At 34.6% G+C, this 16974-nt stretch overlaps 1 protein-coding gene across 1 annotated transcript; it reads left to right on the top strand.

Annotated features, from left to right (window-relative positions):
• Positions 1-14127: 14127 nt before the first annotated feature.
• LOC306662402 (olfactory receptor 6C6) lies at positions 14128-15072 on the top strand (the record flags this gene model as incomplete). Its single annotated transcript, XM_079142054.1, has 1 exon — positions 14128-15072. The coding sequence occupies one exon, from the start codon at positions 14128-14130 to the stop codon at positions 15070-15072; it is 945 nt and encodes a 314-aa protein (XP_078998180.1).
• Between the last annotated feature and the right edge of the window lie 1902 nt (positions 15073-16974).

Here is a 16974-nt window from a genome sequence, read left to right as displayed (position 1 = left end):
CTAAACAATCAGAATAAATATAATTTTCTCTAGGATTTACATTATAGAAATCACATACTCTACAATATAACCTATATGACTTCTATCTGTCCTGTTCTCTGCCTCCCTTGCAGTTAGCATTATGTCTGAGATAGATTTTCTCAACTATATTTGTCGTAATTCTTTCTCTCTATAGCATGAAAGGAATGACTCAGCAGATGATAAGCATTAATACTGATTTTGTGCATTTTTTCTTGTTTTGAGTTTATTCTGAAAATCAGCATTCTTTTCCCTTGGGAGTTTGCATATTTTTTCATGAATATATAAGCAAAACTAGCAACTCAAAGTCAGAATCTATTACTGTGGTTTGAACGATTGTTGAAACATATTAAAATGTAAAATTAACAATAACATTTATGCTAAAGTGGTAATTTGAGCATCCTTGTTATTTATTCCAATAGACTGTTGTATGACAGGAAAAATAAATTTACTGAAAAATAAGAACATACTTTCTGATATGCCTAATGATGCCAATCAGAAACATAATCTAAATTTTTCTTGATTTTCTTAAAATACAAAATTTGATGCATTTATAACATACTTCAGGAGGGTTTCGGTTTTTGGTTTTTTTTGTTTTTTGCTTTTTCTTTTTTTCTCATTTAGCTCACTTTTCCTCAATCTGTTACACAAACGCCTTCACAGAGAAAGTACAGGCTGAATATCATGTAAGATTTCTGTAAGCCTCAGTTATAAGTGAAAATAAATTTCTCTTTCATACCTTTGTATTTCCACACAAACAGAAACATTGCTCTGAACTAAACTCCGAAAGCTACTCTTGCATACCTGGATGTTCTTTCTGTAAATTTCCACAGATTACTGTTTAAGATACTGTAATATGAAACATTTCAAATCTCTCTGGATAAGATAAAGATGGAGTACCATACAAAATAACAAAACTTTACCTTCTCTGTGCACTATATAAACCCCAGAGAGGCTAGATTGAAGAAAAGAAGCATTCGAGTAGAGATAAGTTCAAAGATGTAGTGGTGTCATGAGGAACCTTCCTGGAGAGTGGAGCCATAGAGGGAGATAAAAGCAAAAGAGTTCTAGTCAGCTGGTACAGTCAACCTGGTTTCCCTTTGGCTGTACTGAATTTTCCTAATATGCACATGGACTTAGGCTTCACTCAGGAGATGATGAGTTGGCTCAATCCAGGATCCAGCAACTCCACAATGGATGGTACCTATATTGTATTCATGTATGTGTCTCTGCCAGCATTATATTATATATTATGGGATTAGAGGCATGCAACACTACACCCAACATTTGACCTTTCTTAGTATCAGTTTTCCTTTGCATAAAATGAAAAGATTGGTAGATTAGGATACTGTAAAAATTAAAAGAGAGATAATGCATAAAGTGCTTAGCAGAATAGTTAAGTCATATAAAGGCTTAGTATACGAGTGTTATATATTTTAAAAATTTTACATTTTCTACCTAATAGAGACTGAACATTTTTAAATATTTGTTTTTCTTGCCCGTGAATTCACTATTTTGTGTTCATTTTCCATTAAGCTTATTGTCCTATTTATTAGGAGATATTTATGTATAATATTATGTCTTTTCTGTTGCAACATGTTTTCAGAGCCTATAGTTATGATTTAACTTTTTACAGTGTAGTTCAACTGAAAAGATTGGGCAGTCTGTCATGGATTCGTAGTGGTCTATTTTTCTAAAGACCTCCTTCTCCACAGACCTCAAATTTATACAAAATTAATATTCATGTAAACCTAATACTTCTATGCATATGGTTTTGATATCTGTATCTTTAATCCATGCAATCCTTTTTTTGTTTTTTGTTTTTTTTTTGTTTTTTGGCTGTGCTGGGGATCAATCCCAGGATCTTACATATGCTACCCAATGATCTACTACTAAGCTTCACCCCAACCCCCAGAATTTATTCCTCTGTGAGATATAGATTTATTTTTGTTTTCTTTTCAGTGGAGAGCCAACTCTCCTAACAACACCAAGGTCCCCATAAACAATATGAGAGTCTGAACAGTGAGTTATTAAAAGCTCCAAAGTCACTTTTGGCTTCTGTTAGCAACATTTTTACCCCCAAATGCTAAGAATATCCATATTCAATCTTATAGGTGAGGATGAAATTGAATCTGTTGAACTATAAATTTGCTCTGAGATACTTAAACTTACTTTTGTGGGAAAAATATTGTTTTTTGCAAAGGACTATTGTCCTCCTACCAGTGCAGACTCTTTCATACCACCTACCTACTCTCCTCACTTTTTGCATTCTAGGCTATCTGTTTTCTGTTAGTTTTTTGTATTAATAACCAGATACTTTCTATTTTTCCTGTGAACATCACACATGTCCTGCCTGCCTCTCTGTCTTTCTCTTTCTCCCCTCTCTCTTAGTTATTGTGTCCAGTGGAAGGAGTGTTTGACCAGAAGGGCTGCTGGCCAGCCCTCTCACCCAGTTCATCTATAAACCAATTTGAATACATCGCACCCTTCATTCCACAAGCCTCTGTCCATTTCTGACAGGGAGAGATTTTTTTTTAATTTTATTCATTTTTATTTTTACAGACTGAATTTTGATTCATTGTACACAAATGGGGTACAACTTTTTATTTCTATGGTTGTACACAATGGAGAGTCACACCATTTGTGTAATCATACATGTACATAGGGTAATGATGTTTGTCTCATTCCACTATCTTTCCTTCCCCTGCCCTCTTCTCTCCCCTCATTTCCCTCTATACATTCCAAAGTTCCTCCATTCTTTCCTTACCCTCTGCCCCCACCCCATTGTGTATTAGCATCCACTTATCAGAGAAAACATTTGGCCTTCAGGTTTTTGGAATTGACTTATTTCACTTAGCATGATGTTCTCCAACTCCATTCATTTACCTGCAAGTGCCATAATTTTATTCTTCTTTATGACTGAATAATATTCCATTGTGTATATATACCAAAGTTTCTTTATCCTTTCATCAATTGAAGGGCATCTAGGTTGATTCCACAATCTAGCTCTTGTGAATTGAGCAGCTATGAACACTGATGTGGCTGCATCACTGATTTTAAGTCCTTTAGGTATAAGCCAAGGAGTGGGATAGCTGATTCAAATGGTGGGTCCATTCCAAGTTTTCTGAGGAGTCTTCTGACAGGGAGAGATTTGAAGGAGAAGGCACAGGAGCATCACTGCTTTCTGGCTGACCCTGATCAGTCCCAGTTCCGCTACCCCATCAGCCATGCTCCTTATCCCAGAGACCAGAGCACCTGATTCAAATGAAAATGTCCTTCATTCTTCTCTACTGTGCAGACAGATCAACCAAACATGGTGGATACCACGGCCATTGTGAGTTTCTACTGTTACAGTTTCACTGCTATGTCCAGACAGATTAACGACTTAGACAGTCACCAATCCAGTGAAAAAGTAAAGCCTTCAATTGTTTGTTCTTGGCTATTCAAAGAACAAGTACTTCAAGAAAAAGATAAAAAAGAAAAAAAAAAATAGAGAGCAAAAAATGAAAAACAAATGTTAATGAAGGTGGTTCCTGTCTGCTGCTCAGGAAATTCAAAAAGTCTTGTTAAGCTGCGACCATTTCCCTTACTTTAACTACTTCTATTGGGGAATGCCACGACTGTCTAATGGAGAGTTGCCAGGACTTTCTTCCCTACATTCTCAATCTGCTGTTTCTGAACTCATTTTCTGCCCAGATTAGAAATTTGTTAGATAGTGAAATTTGCTTTTCTTCAAGTCAGGACAGTATCCTTCAGCTTTTTGGACGGGAGATTCTCCTTTCCACCCTTGAGCTAGAGCATGCCTGATGCTGCTTTAGTCTAAGATTTTAATTCTCTTTCTTTTCTAGGAACTGATGTTTTTGATTTTCATCTGGTTGCTAACTTACTGAGTTTCCTACCAAGATTTTCCCAGTCTTCAGATCTCAGTTTGCTACAGAACTGCTCTCATAGTTTACTTTTGGGTAGTTGCTCTGATAGTGTGGCTGCCTCTGATTCGCCATTTTTCTTCTTCCTTTTATGACATTTCTAGTAAGGCAGGTCTAGTGATGATGAACTCCCTCAGCTTTTGTTTTTCTTAGAAGATATTTATTTCCTCTTCATTTCTGAAGGACAGTTTCGCTGGGTATAATGTTACTAAGAGGTAGTTTTGTTTTAGCACTTTGAATATATCATTCCTCTTCCTTGTGACATACAGATTGTACTGAAAAAAATCCACTGATTGATGATTGGGCTCACTTATAGGTGATAGGTTGCTTTTCTTTGCTGATTACAAAATTATTCCTCTTTGAATTGTGGCGATTTTACATACTCCTTTATAGTGTAATCATCTTCAATATTATCTTCCTTGGGTACTTTGAACTTCACGAGTCTGAATATCCATGACTCCAACAGTTGAGAGGTTTCCAGTCATTTATTTCTCTCTTCTCTTTCTTTGACCTCCATAATGTATATATTTGTCCTTTGGATAAGAAACTTCTAGGATTATAATCAAATTTGATAGGAGCCAGGGCATTTGGCTGCTTCTCAGTCTTTAGTGGGGTCTACAGTTTGTGGGTCAAACCAGGAGTTTGGGCAGCTACTGATCCTGTCTGGTCCCTGTATGGATGTGAATGCCTCTAAGACCTGGTCAGTAGAATTGTCACTGTAACAAAGACCTATTTCAGGGCACCTTAGTCAAACACACAGTGAAAGAGACTGGTTTCAGGTCTGTATGAGCACCATACTCTGTAGTCCTTTGCCCCAGTATACATTAACCTTCTTAAAACTGGCCCTCCTCTATCTTGGGTTTTAAAAGCTCCTATCTTGCTCTGCAAGATCCCATATAGGCATTTTTCTTAGTAGATAGCTCCCACATTATTTTTTGCTGTGAGAATTATGAGCAGGGAACCTCTTCTTTTACCATCTTGATGACATTCTTGCTCTTGTTTATTTTTTCTTATCTTGTTGTTGAAGACACCAGAGTTTTTTTGGTTACAACTCAATATATCTGCATGAAGAATGACTAACCACTCTATTTGGAATTCAAATGTTGTTTTGTTACCTCATTTTATGAATCTGAGTAAAATCCAATCACTAAATTAACACTTGTTCCACTTTTATTTCCTTTGATCTATTTCAGGACTCATTCACTTTTCTGTCTTTCCAGACACTGCATAATCCTACTTTTCTCTTGGTGTATCCCTTCATCTTATCAGTTTCTTTTTAAATTTCAGTCAGAACTTTTATGTTTTAGTAACAGGAAGGTTTATTTAAAAAAAAATCTGAGTTCTCTACTTTATGAAATGAAGGACTCCTTTCCTTCCTTAGTTTCTAACACTATATTTTAATTTATATTAACGATAGTGTAACTACGTGCTTATTCTCCCTTATTTGGTTGATGAGTGTATTAGCTTACTATAATGATTGTAACAAATTACCACATAAAGCATGACTGACATACAGCAAAGAAAATTTATCCTTCCATATATTTTGAAGGTCATAATTCTGAAATAACTTTTACTGAACATAATCAAAGAGCATGCACCTTCCAGAAGTTCTTAAGTAAAATCTATTCCTTGTCTCTTCCAGGTTCTGAGGACTGCTATTGTCACTTGACTTTTGATCACCTTATTAAATTTCTTACTCTGTCATTACATTTCTATCTTCTGTCCTTTTCAAATATCCCTCCCCCCACTTAAAGGACACGTATGATTACAGTAGGATTATACTCACCTAGTTAATCCAAGATTTTCCCCATAAAGATCCCCCAATACCTTTTCATAGTAAATATTCTCAAGTAATAGGAACAGATGGAATTTAACTCAACATAAAGGTCCATGTTTATAATTGCACAGATGATATCATACTCAGTGGTAAAAAACAAAAAAGTATTTTTCTCTAAGATCAGGAAAAAGGAATCACTGACCAATCTCACCACTTCTATTCAACATAGTACTGTAAATTCTAGTTGGAGTAACCCTATGCCAAGAAAAAGAAATAAAATCAGATATGAGAAAAAAATTGTGTGTGTGTGTGTGTTTTACCAATACTGGGTATTGGACCAAAGGGCATTCTACCACTGAGCTGCATTCCCAGCCCCTTTTATTTTTTATTTTGAATCAGAGTCTCAGTAAATTAACCATGGTTGCAATCCTCTTTCCTCAGTCTGTCAAGTAGATGGGATTACATGTATGTAACACCATTGCCAGCAAAATGATCTGTTTAATGATTCAGTGGTGGACGCCTGTAATCCCAGCAGCTTGGGAGGCTGAGGCCGGAGGCTCCTGAGTTCAAGCCAGTCTTAGAAAAAGCTAGGTGCTAAGCAACTCAGTGAGAACTCTTGTCTCTGAATAAAATACAAACTAGGGCTGGGGATGTGGCTCAGTGGTTGAGTGCCCCTGAGTTTAATCCCCTGTATCTGCACCCCCACAAAAAAAACTTATAGATAGAAAATCCTAAGCACTCTAAAATAAAAACAACAATGAAGAACAATTGTTATAACTGTTGCTAAATGTAAATTTGTAGGATACAAATCAACATGCAAAAAGCAGTTGATTTTCTATATTCTAAAATCTATCAGAGTCCCTCAGACAGCAGCAACTTGATGGAATATGTGGGCCCTGAGTCTCCCTGTCCTACAGTAACACTGAGCAAACACCTACACATAGATGAGTTCTGTTTAAGAAAAAGCCAGAATCCAGTTGAAAAACTCCTACAAACCAGACAACTGAGAAAATTCTTGAAGTTGACAGAGTTCAGAGTTTAGGTGAATTTAATATTTGCAAACTATCTCTCTTGCATGAAATTGTGAAAGCTGGAAGAGTGCAGGCATCTTCCTCATGTTAAATTCTTATCGAAATTTTCTTGTCATTTTTCACAGAAAGAGAACAACTAATTTTAAAATCCATATGGACCCAGAAAAGACTCCAACTGAAGAAACAAAACAAAGCTGGGGATCCAAACTTCCCTGGCTTCAAAATACATTATGAAGCTATTATAATCAAAGCAATATGGTACTGTAGAAACAGACACACAACAAGAAATGGAAGAGGATAAAATTCCCAGATATAAACCTCAAGTCAGTTCATTTTTAACAAAGTTGCCAAGAACACACAACAGAGAACTATTAATCCTTTTAATGAATAGTGTTGGAGAAACTGAATATCCACATAGAGAAGGACAAAGTTGACTTTCATCTCACACAGTAAAATTGGACTCCTAAACAAAAATCTACACAAAATGGATAGAAGACTTAAAGTGTTGAGTTGATAGAAGAGAACAAGGAATGAGCTCCAGGGTGTTGCTCTGGACCATGATTTGTTGGAAACGACTCCTGAATCACAGGCAACAAAAGCAAGAGTGAACAAAGGGGATGACATCAAAATAAAATTGTTCTCTGTGAAGAGACAACCATGGACCAGGAGGAAATATTTGCAGATCATACAGCTGACAAGGGGCCAATATCCAAAAGATACAAGGAACCAAAGCAACTCACGAGCAAGAAAACAAGTGATTAGCTTTAAAAATTAGCCAAGAATCAGAACAGACACAAGTGAGTTTGTGAACACAAGCACAGCATCCCTGATCACCAGGGGAATTCCAACTAAAACACAGTAAGATAGCACCTCACAAAATTTCAAATGCCTGTTAAAAGAAAGATGAAGCATAACAAGTGCTGGCAAGGATGTGGAGAAAAGGGAACCCTGTACACCATTGGTGAGCACGTGCATTATTAGGACAACAATTTGGGAAAACAGTACAGCAGTTCCTCAAAAAACTGAAAGTAGGTTACCTTACAGTGCAATTGTCACACTTCTTCACACTCCTGGTGATGTATTCACAGGAAATGAAATTGGCATGAGAAAGAGAAGGCACACTCTCGTGTTTATTGTGGCACTTCTCACAATAGCTAAGATACAGAATCAACTGAGTGCCCATCAGGGGATCAACAGATAAAGAGAATATAGTATATATACACAAAGGAATGTTGCTTGGCCATAAAAGGATGAAATCTTGTCTTTGGCAGAAAAATGGATGTCGTGGTTGGACATTCTGTTAAGAGATATAAGGCAGACACAGAAGGTAAGTACTACATGTTCTCTCTCAGATGCAGAAACCTAAGACTGTTAACTTGAATGTGGAACAGTGATTAGCTGAGGTGGCCGAGTATGGAGAGTGAGTAAAGGAGTCTGGATTTGATTAGCCAACACTGTATGCACGTGTTGAGATATGATTCTGAACCCTGCAATTAATACATGTTAATCAAAAATAAAGTGCTTTTGATAATTCAGAAAAATAAATCGATTGAGTGAAAATGCCCATATTTCGCAAGTAACAAAGTAAGATGTTTAACTTGGTGACTTATTCAACTCTACCTAAACAAAAACAACTGGAAGAAAAAGTTCCCTGTATATGAATGATTGATTAAGGGTTTGAAGACCACAAAAATTTAACCTTTATTTTGTATGTTTAATTTTTCATTCCAGGATTTCCATAGGAAAATTTCATCAGTTTTTTAATACTAAAGATTATTTTTATTCCCAGAATGAAAAGGTTATAAGTATATATACAACAATTTCCCAAAGAGAAGGGATCATAAATCACAAGCCCTTGGTTTCTCATTCTTTCCTCTAGCACACATAACCAAGAGATAGTTGTATATTTTGCAAATTATTCTGCACTAAGTACATTATTATTTATGCTCGTTAGATTACATGGTAATCATCCTTGACTTGAATCTACCTCCTGGTCAGTATAATCTATACATAATTGACAGGCATTAAGAACTGACATAGGAAATTCTCTCTCTTCTTGAAGGAACATTGTAGAACCACTTAATCATTGGTGCACTCTCAGGCACTGTCCTGGGGAGAATAGCATTTACTTGGTTGTAGGAGAACAGAGTCTAATAATAAGACCTAAGAAGTTTTTACAAAGCCATTTATTTGTGAAGTGTCTATTCATTTCCTTAGCCCATTTGTCAACTGGATTATTTGCCTTCTTGGTGTAGAGTTTTTTGAGTTCTTTATAGATTCTGGAGATTAGTGCTCTATCTGAAGTATGATTGGCAAAGATTTTCTCCCACTCTATAGGCTCTTTCTTCGCATTGCTGATAGTTTCCTTTGCTGAGAGAAAGCTTTTTAGTTTGAATCTATCCCAGTTATTGATTCTTGCTTTTATTTCTTGTGCTATGGGAGTCCTGTTGAGGAAGTCTAGTCCTAAGCTGACATGTTGAAGATCTAGACCTACTTTTTCTTCTATAATCTGCAGGGTCTCTGGTCTGATTCCGAGGTCCTTAATCCATTTTGAGTTTAGTTTCGTGCATGGTGAGAGATATGGGTTTAGTTTCATTCTGTTGCATGTGGATTTCCAATTCTCCCAGCACCATTTGTTGAAGAGGCTATCTTTTCTCCATTGCATATTTTTGGCCCCTTTGTCTAGTATGAGAAAATTGTATTTATTTGGGTTTGTGTCCGTGTCCTCTATTCTGTACCATTGATCTACTTTTCTATTTTGGTACCAATACCATGCCGCTTTTGTTACTTTGCTTTGTAGTAGAGTTGCAGATCTGGTATTGCGATACCCCCTGTTTCACTCTTCCTGTTAAGGATTGCTTTAGCTATTCTGGGTTTCTTATTCTTCTAGATGAATTTCATAATTGCTTGCTCTATTTCTGTAAGGTACGTCATTTGGATTTTCTTTGCATCTTAATTACTCCAGTGTTTAAGCAAAGCAAAACACTTTTTAAAAATTCATTCTAATAAGTTATACATGATGGTAGAATACATTTTGACACATCGTACATAAATGGAGTATAACTTCTCATTCTTCTGGTTGTACATGATATAGAATTTCACTGGTCATGCAATCATATATGCACATAGGGTTTTTAAAGGAAAATATTTACTATTCTAGTAATGTCTTTTCGATACTATTTTTTAAAAAATCAAAATTGTGATGTCATTATTAGTAGACCTAATACTTAAAAATATGTTTATCTTTGAATGGAAACATATAATAATGTCTTCTTAAGGTTGCACATAGGTCATCCAGTAATACATTAAAAGAAACATCAGATTCTCCAAAATTTGATTTTCTCAGTGAAAACATTTATAGCTAAAATGTTCAAAGAGCTCATTAATTATCTGTTATTTTAAAAGCCATAATTTCAAAATTTATTATTTAGATCTCCCCTAACATTGTTTTTATTTGGATATGAGGTGTCCCTCCAAATCTCCTGTGTTAATACTGGAAGTTTCAGAGGTGAAATGATTGGATTGTAAGAGCTGTAACCTAGTCAGTCCATCCTAGTCTGAATGGACTGGTTGGCAACTGTAGGCAGGTAGAGCACCACTGGAAGAGATGAGCACAGGCCCTGGGAGGGTGCATCTTCCCTATGCACCTGCCTCCTGCTTCCTAATCCTGCTGTGATCTGAGCATCTTTCCTACCCTGGGCCCTTCTGCTGTCATGCATTGCCTCACTTTGGACCCAGAGCAATGGAGTTGTCCATCTATATAGTATGCAGCCTCTGAAACCATGAGTCCCAAACAATTCCCTCCTGTAATTTGTTCTTGTATGGTACTTTGATCACAGAAATGAAACATGAACTAAAACAAACATGCATCCTTATCTTTTTTGGGGGGGAGTGGGTGTACCAGGGATTGAACTCAGGAGCACTAGACCATTGAGCAACATCCCCAACCCTATTTTGTATTTTATTTAGAGACAGGGTCTCACTGAGTTGCTTAGTGGCTCACTCTTGCTGAGGTTGACTTTGAGCTCACTATCATCCAGTTTCAGCCTCCCGACCTGCTCAGATTTCAGGCATGCACTACCGCACCCGGCTCATCCTTTCTTTCATAGTGAAACATCAAAAATGAATTAATTTGGACTGGGGCTATAGCTCACTGGCAGGGGCACTTGCCTAGCATGTGTCATGCACTGGATTCAATCCTCGGCACCACCACATAAAAATAAAATAAATAGTAAGTATCGTATCCATCTACAACTAAAAATATTTTATAAAAAATAAACAAATCTGATGACATTTATCATCATGTTATACAATCTAGTGGAAATAAAATTTCTCAAGAAAAATATCTAATGGCTGGTTTAAAATGCAAAAGATAAATATGAATAGCAAATTAAGAAAGAAATCCCTTTATAATAATAATAAAAGGAATAAACTAGGAAGACATTTAAGTAAGGAGTTGATAGCCTTGTGCACTAAAAACTATAAAACATTAATGAAAGAAATTTAGGAATATATAAGTACATTGAAGACATCCTATGTCCATGGATTAGTTAATTTTTTAATGTTAAAATGTCCATAATACCCCAAAATGATTTACAGAGTCATTGTAACCCTATAAAAATTCCAATTACATTTCATTAGTAAAATTACATTTTTATTGCCACTGTGTCTATTTAGTAGTTGAAATGTCATTAGTTTGACTTAGACACTGAATATTTCACTTGAATTAAAAAATACATATCCATCTCCCTGTGGCTAGTAGCTATTTTGGGGGGCAGTAATTGTCCTAAGTTCTCTTCTAAAGAGCTGGTTAAAAAAGAAGCATATTATATACAAATGAATTTGTTGGAAAGATGATTGAGTTTGAATTTAATGACAAGGATCATCTTTTATGGGTATATGGTTTGATTAACTTCAACAAACATATGTAATTATGCAACCACTACCAAAATAAAAATGCAAAATATTTTTGTAATCCAAAATTGTTCTCTCATGGTACTTCTCTAGCCAGTCCCTGTCTTCAGACCAAGAAACCACTCACTGATTATATTTCTGTCTCAATAATTCAGTCTTCTCCAGAGTCATATAACTGGAATTATACAGTATTATTATATGATTATGAAACCAATTTATATCAGCTTTTTCACTCAGCATACAGTTTTTAAGATTTATTCATGTTTCGTATATATGGGTAGTTCATTTAATTGTATCTGTAAATCAGTTTGGAATTTTCCTTATCTCCCCAGACAGTGAATTGTTGATGTTGCTGTTAAATATTTTGTTTACTTTTTCCCAATTATTTATGATACGCCTCAGGGATACTTTCTCTTCGATTTTGACTTAAACTATAGGAGGGCCTTCAATTGCCAATAATTAGTACTTTTGTAACGCTGGTCCCCAGAGATTTTGTTTTTGTTTTATTTCAACAGATTCCCTGGGGTTGGCAGTAAGTAGAAAATGATGTACCTGCAGCATTAATGAGTATACAGTTGGCCATGTGATATCTCTTTCTCAGAAGAGTTATTTATGTTTCAATAGTGATTTTATATTTTATTTCACAGCTTTTATTTCATTTTAAAGAACATGTATCCAATTGAGGTTTTGAAAAATAGCAATCTCAATTGTAAGAAGAAAATTTCAAAAGTTCAGCATATCTGGAATGGATGCTAAGCACTTATTAAAATTTTTGACATCCAAGTCCCAAGCTTCCAAATGCATGTGAATTTGAGGAAAGGTGGAAAGCCTTTTCTTTGCCTCTCTGCACAAAATTATTGGTAATAAATCTCCTCACTGGAAAATAAAATATTATTATACAAACAAGTGAAATTGTCACAGAAGTGAGTGAATTATAGCTCAAAATGAATCATAGCTCAAAAAAGGTAAGTCCACTATAATTGTACCTTAATTTTAAAATCAGAAATCAGGGAAAATGAATAAGAAGTAGCTCCTAACTCTATCTACTAACAAGTAACATAATCTATTTTATTCACATATGTTGATTCTGTTTTATTTTCTTTCTCTGACCCTTTTAATGAATTATTGGCATGGGTGAAGGTGATGTAGAAAAAAAATGCTGAGCAATTCTTCCCTAGAATTTGAGATAGCATGGTTTTAGAATAGGCTGTTAGACCCACGTTTCATAAATTGCTGGACTAACTCCTAGAAAAACTTGAAAAATCAGAACTGGGCAAACATGAGAGTCTTAGACATACCAATGACAGAAATATGCAGTTCTACAATCAACGTTTGTGACCACTTCATAGCTGAAGACTGCAGGAGTTCAGTTTTTATTAAAAAATATTAAAACTATTCACTAATATCTACTTTGGAAAATCATATTATACATGAAAAATGCTAGTGTTTTCTCCAAATTAGATGATAAAAGAAAAGAAATATTAATACATGGAAAGGAAAGCAATATTAGTAAAACAAAGGCAAAAGAATAAAGATAGTGCACAGGAGTTTAGTAACCCATTTTTTGAAAGTCCACAAATAATGCATGCAATGAAGCAGATGGACATGTTTAATCAAACAGAGAACTAATATAATATGGAACTAAATACAATTCCAATATGTAGAAAAGGTACTACTCTCCTGCATATTCAATATTTGTAAATAATGATAGAAGTAAAACAAGGTGCCCAAATTGCATAAATATGTAAAAGGACATATTTCAAAAAAATCATCTAAAAAGAAGACAACTTAGTGTTTATTAAAATATATAATTCATGTGATTTTATCATTCTGTTTTGTTTGTCCTATATGCTGATAAATGAATATTCACTTGATTAAAACAATATAAGAAATTGATAATACTGATAGTATACTGTTAGTGCAGATGACATTTCAAAACCCATTAAAAGTAAAATTTTTAACTATTAAAATCTACTGTACCTTACTCACTGACTAATACAGTAATTGTAATATAACCCTGACTTTGAAACATCACTGGTACTCATTCTAAAAAGACAAACAAACATAGAAGAATTTGTGCAGATATGATAAGAGAAAACTAAATTTCCAATAATTAACATGTAATTTATATTATATATTAACATGTTTAAATTTTGTACAGCTAAGAGGTCATTTGGAAGTAGTAACTGTATATTAACAAAAAATATATTTTATTAAATTCTGGGGAAAATTTGAATGTTAAAGAAAGCAAACTATAAGGAATTTTGAATTAACCTATAGCATATAATTATGTGTCATCTGATATTTTTGGCTAGAAAAAAACATTTCAAATGAATAAATTTGAGAATGTATATCCTTTTCTGCTTTTATTTGTATGTGTGTTTTGTGTGTATTCTAATGCACATATATTTAAATTTTTTCTTCTTTTCCTATACAGATTTGATAAGGTTCACAAAAAGAAATGAACAACCAATCAATGGAAATAGAATTCATTCTCTTAGGTTTGACAGATGATCCACAATTGCAAATTGTGATTTTTCTGTTTCTATTTCTCAACTATTCCTTGAGCCTAATGGGGAACTTAATCATTATCCTTCTCACTCTTCTGGATGCCCGCCTCAAGACTCCCATGTATTTCTTTCTCCGTAATTTCTCCTTTTTGGAAGTCGTATTTACCACTGTGTGTATTCCCAGATTCTTGATAACCATTGTGAATGGAGACAAAACCATTTCTTACAATAACTGTGTAGCTCAATTATTTTTTATCCTTTTACTGGGAGTTACAGAGTTTTACCTCCTGGCTGCCATGTCCTATGACCGCTATGTGGCCATCTGCAAACCTCTACATTACCCCATCATTATGAACGGCAGAGTGTGCTACCAACTGGTGCTCAGCTCCTGGGCAACTGGATTCCTAATTATCTTTCCCCCTTTGGTCCTGGGGCTCAAGCTGGATTTCTGTGCTTCCAGAATCATTGATCACTTTATGTGTGAAACGTCTCCTATCCTACAGATCTCTTGCACAGATACACATGTCCTTGAAATGATGTCATTAGTCTTAGCTGTGCTGACACTTGCGATCACACTGCTATTAGTGATTCTCTCTTACGCTTGCATTGTTAGGACCATTCTGAAATTCCCTTCTGCACAGCAAAGGACCAAAGCTTTCTCCACCTGTACTTCCCACATGATTGTTGTCTCCATGACATATGGTAGCTGTATCTTTATGTATATAAAACCATCTGCAAAAGAAAGAGTGACTGTATCCAAAGGTGTAGCTTTGCTGTACACATCAGTTGCCCCTTTACTAAATCCCTTCATTTATACTCTAAGGAACCAGCAAGTGAAAGAAGTCTTCTGGGATGTATTACAAAAGATTTTGTGCTTTTCAAAAAGCAAAATTTAAGAACATGATATGAATTACAAACTTACCTTAAAAACTGAAAATCAGTTTCATATATTTGTTATGATCATGTTTTCCACCTCATCAATTACCTCCTGAAGGAGATTCTCTAGAAAAGTCTTCTTACTCTATTCCTCCATTTTATGAAGCATCTTGCAATGCTCAAGAAGTATTTTGCTCTACTATGGTAACTTCCTTCAATTTTTCAATCCTAATTTTAACTAACATCTCCTTATAAAATACTGGATTCCCCAAACGTGACTGTGAAATTTGTATAACTTGATGGATATAATTTGTTATTTAATTTGGTGTGTATTTTTTGTATAGCTATCTTGTTACAGACATTGGGTGTAGTATAATCCTTAGTTTTGAGAAGTTTTCATTGCCCGAAGGACACAAACACATCAACCAAATATTGCTGTACAATAAAGATCTGCAAAAAATATTATGGTATAGATAACATGACTTCTGTGGAATTTTAAAGACTAAGAATACTTCCAGAAGAAAGTAATAACTCTGCTGAAGCTAAAAATATGTGTAAGGAAAAAAAATTGAGGTATAAGTATGTGCAAATAGCACATGGTGTTAGACAACTATATGTATTTGGAGACAGTAAGATTAATGGTTAGTATATGATTTGGAGATATTTAGCTTGGTTCATTTAATGTTTTACCACACTCTCTGTAGGACACTCCATAAATCATGCAAACTCATTCCCTTGGTTTCTCCATATGTATTGTAGGAAAAATGAAACCTATTCTTCTCATTTAGTAAATAAATGCTTTCGAAGCAGTTTAACACTCAGTAAAGGATAACACTTAACTTTATGAAGAAGTCAAGAATGTGCTCCTTGATATGTTGATATAGATACAGGCAACAATAATTAAAGAGGTAGAAAGATTAAAACATGAAGGGGCCTATTAGCCAGAATACTGTTTTGGAATTATACCTAATGAATCAGTAATTTTCAAATATCTTTATAGTGATTATTTAGATTTAAATTTTATTTTTTTTGTTTTTGATTATGCATAAAATTTATATATATTTATGGTGTGTGTCTGTGTGACATTCAGTATATGTAGACATACTGTAATACTTAAATCAACATATTTACTATATCCATGACCTCATACATTCATCAGTTCTTTATGGTGTATCAAGTTTTTATTCCCAGGGCTTCTTGTTAAAATATCAAACATAGTCAATACATCCTTTATTTAATAAGCACCTCATGTTATTTTAAGGTCATAGGCTTTTATGACACTTCTAATTAAAGTCATTATAAGAGTATGTAAGATGGATATTTTGATACTCACCTCTTATATTTTAGGGAGTATGCCCATGGAAATGAAATTGAGCTTGGGATGTCTTAGAATTAGGGGACAACTGAAGGACTATTGTTTCGACCTGTTTATAAATTTTGAGGCTCCTGTACACATGTGACAGTGGGGTCTAAAATACAGGTAACAGAGTGAGAAGCAAATAGACTTATTTGATTATTTGCACAAACTAAATGTTGGTCTTTAATTTTTTTTCCTAAAAAAACTTAATTAAACTTTAGTGAAAATAATCAAATGAATATAATTGGATTGAATTTACCATTTCTACTCCCTAAAAATATACATTGAATCATTTTAAGAGAGTTGTTCATAATCATTTAATAAATCTTTCAGGCACACAGAAATTACCTAAATGAGTAATTATCCAAAGAACCAGATCCCTTGACCAAATAAGCACTCAGGTGAACAAGGTGAAAAATGAACCAGGATGAAAAAAGATAAAGATATTTTATGATGTTTTATTATCATCTCAATTATGTGCTCCTGCATTTCTGACTTGACTGATGTTAGGTTATAACTTGGGTTCTAAGTATTCATTTCTTTCTATTTTTCAGACCTTTAACTC

Source organism: Sciurus vulgaris, assembly GCF_902686455.1.
Source record: "Sciurus vulgaris genome assembly, chromosome: 5".
In the NCBI taxonomy this organism is placed as follows: domain Eukaryota; kingdom Metazoa; phylum Chordata; class Mammalia; order Rodentia; family Sciuridae; genus Sciurus; species Sciurus vulgaris.
The sequence above is the reverse complement of the archived record's forward strand: the minus strand, read 5'-3'. Positions and strand labels throughout refer to the sequence as shown.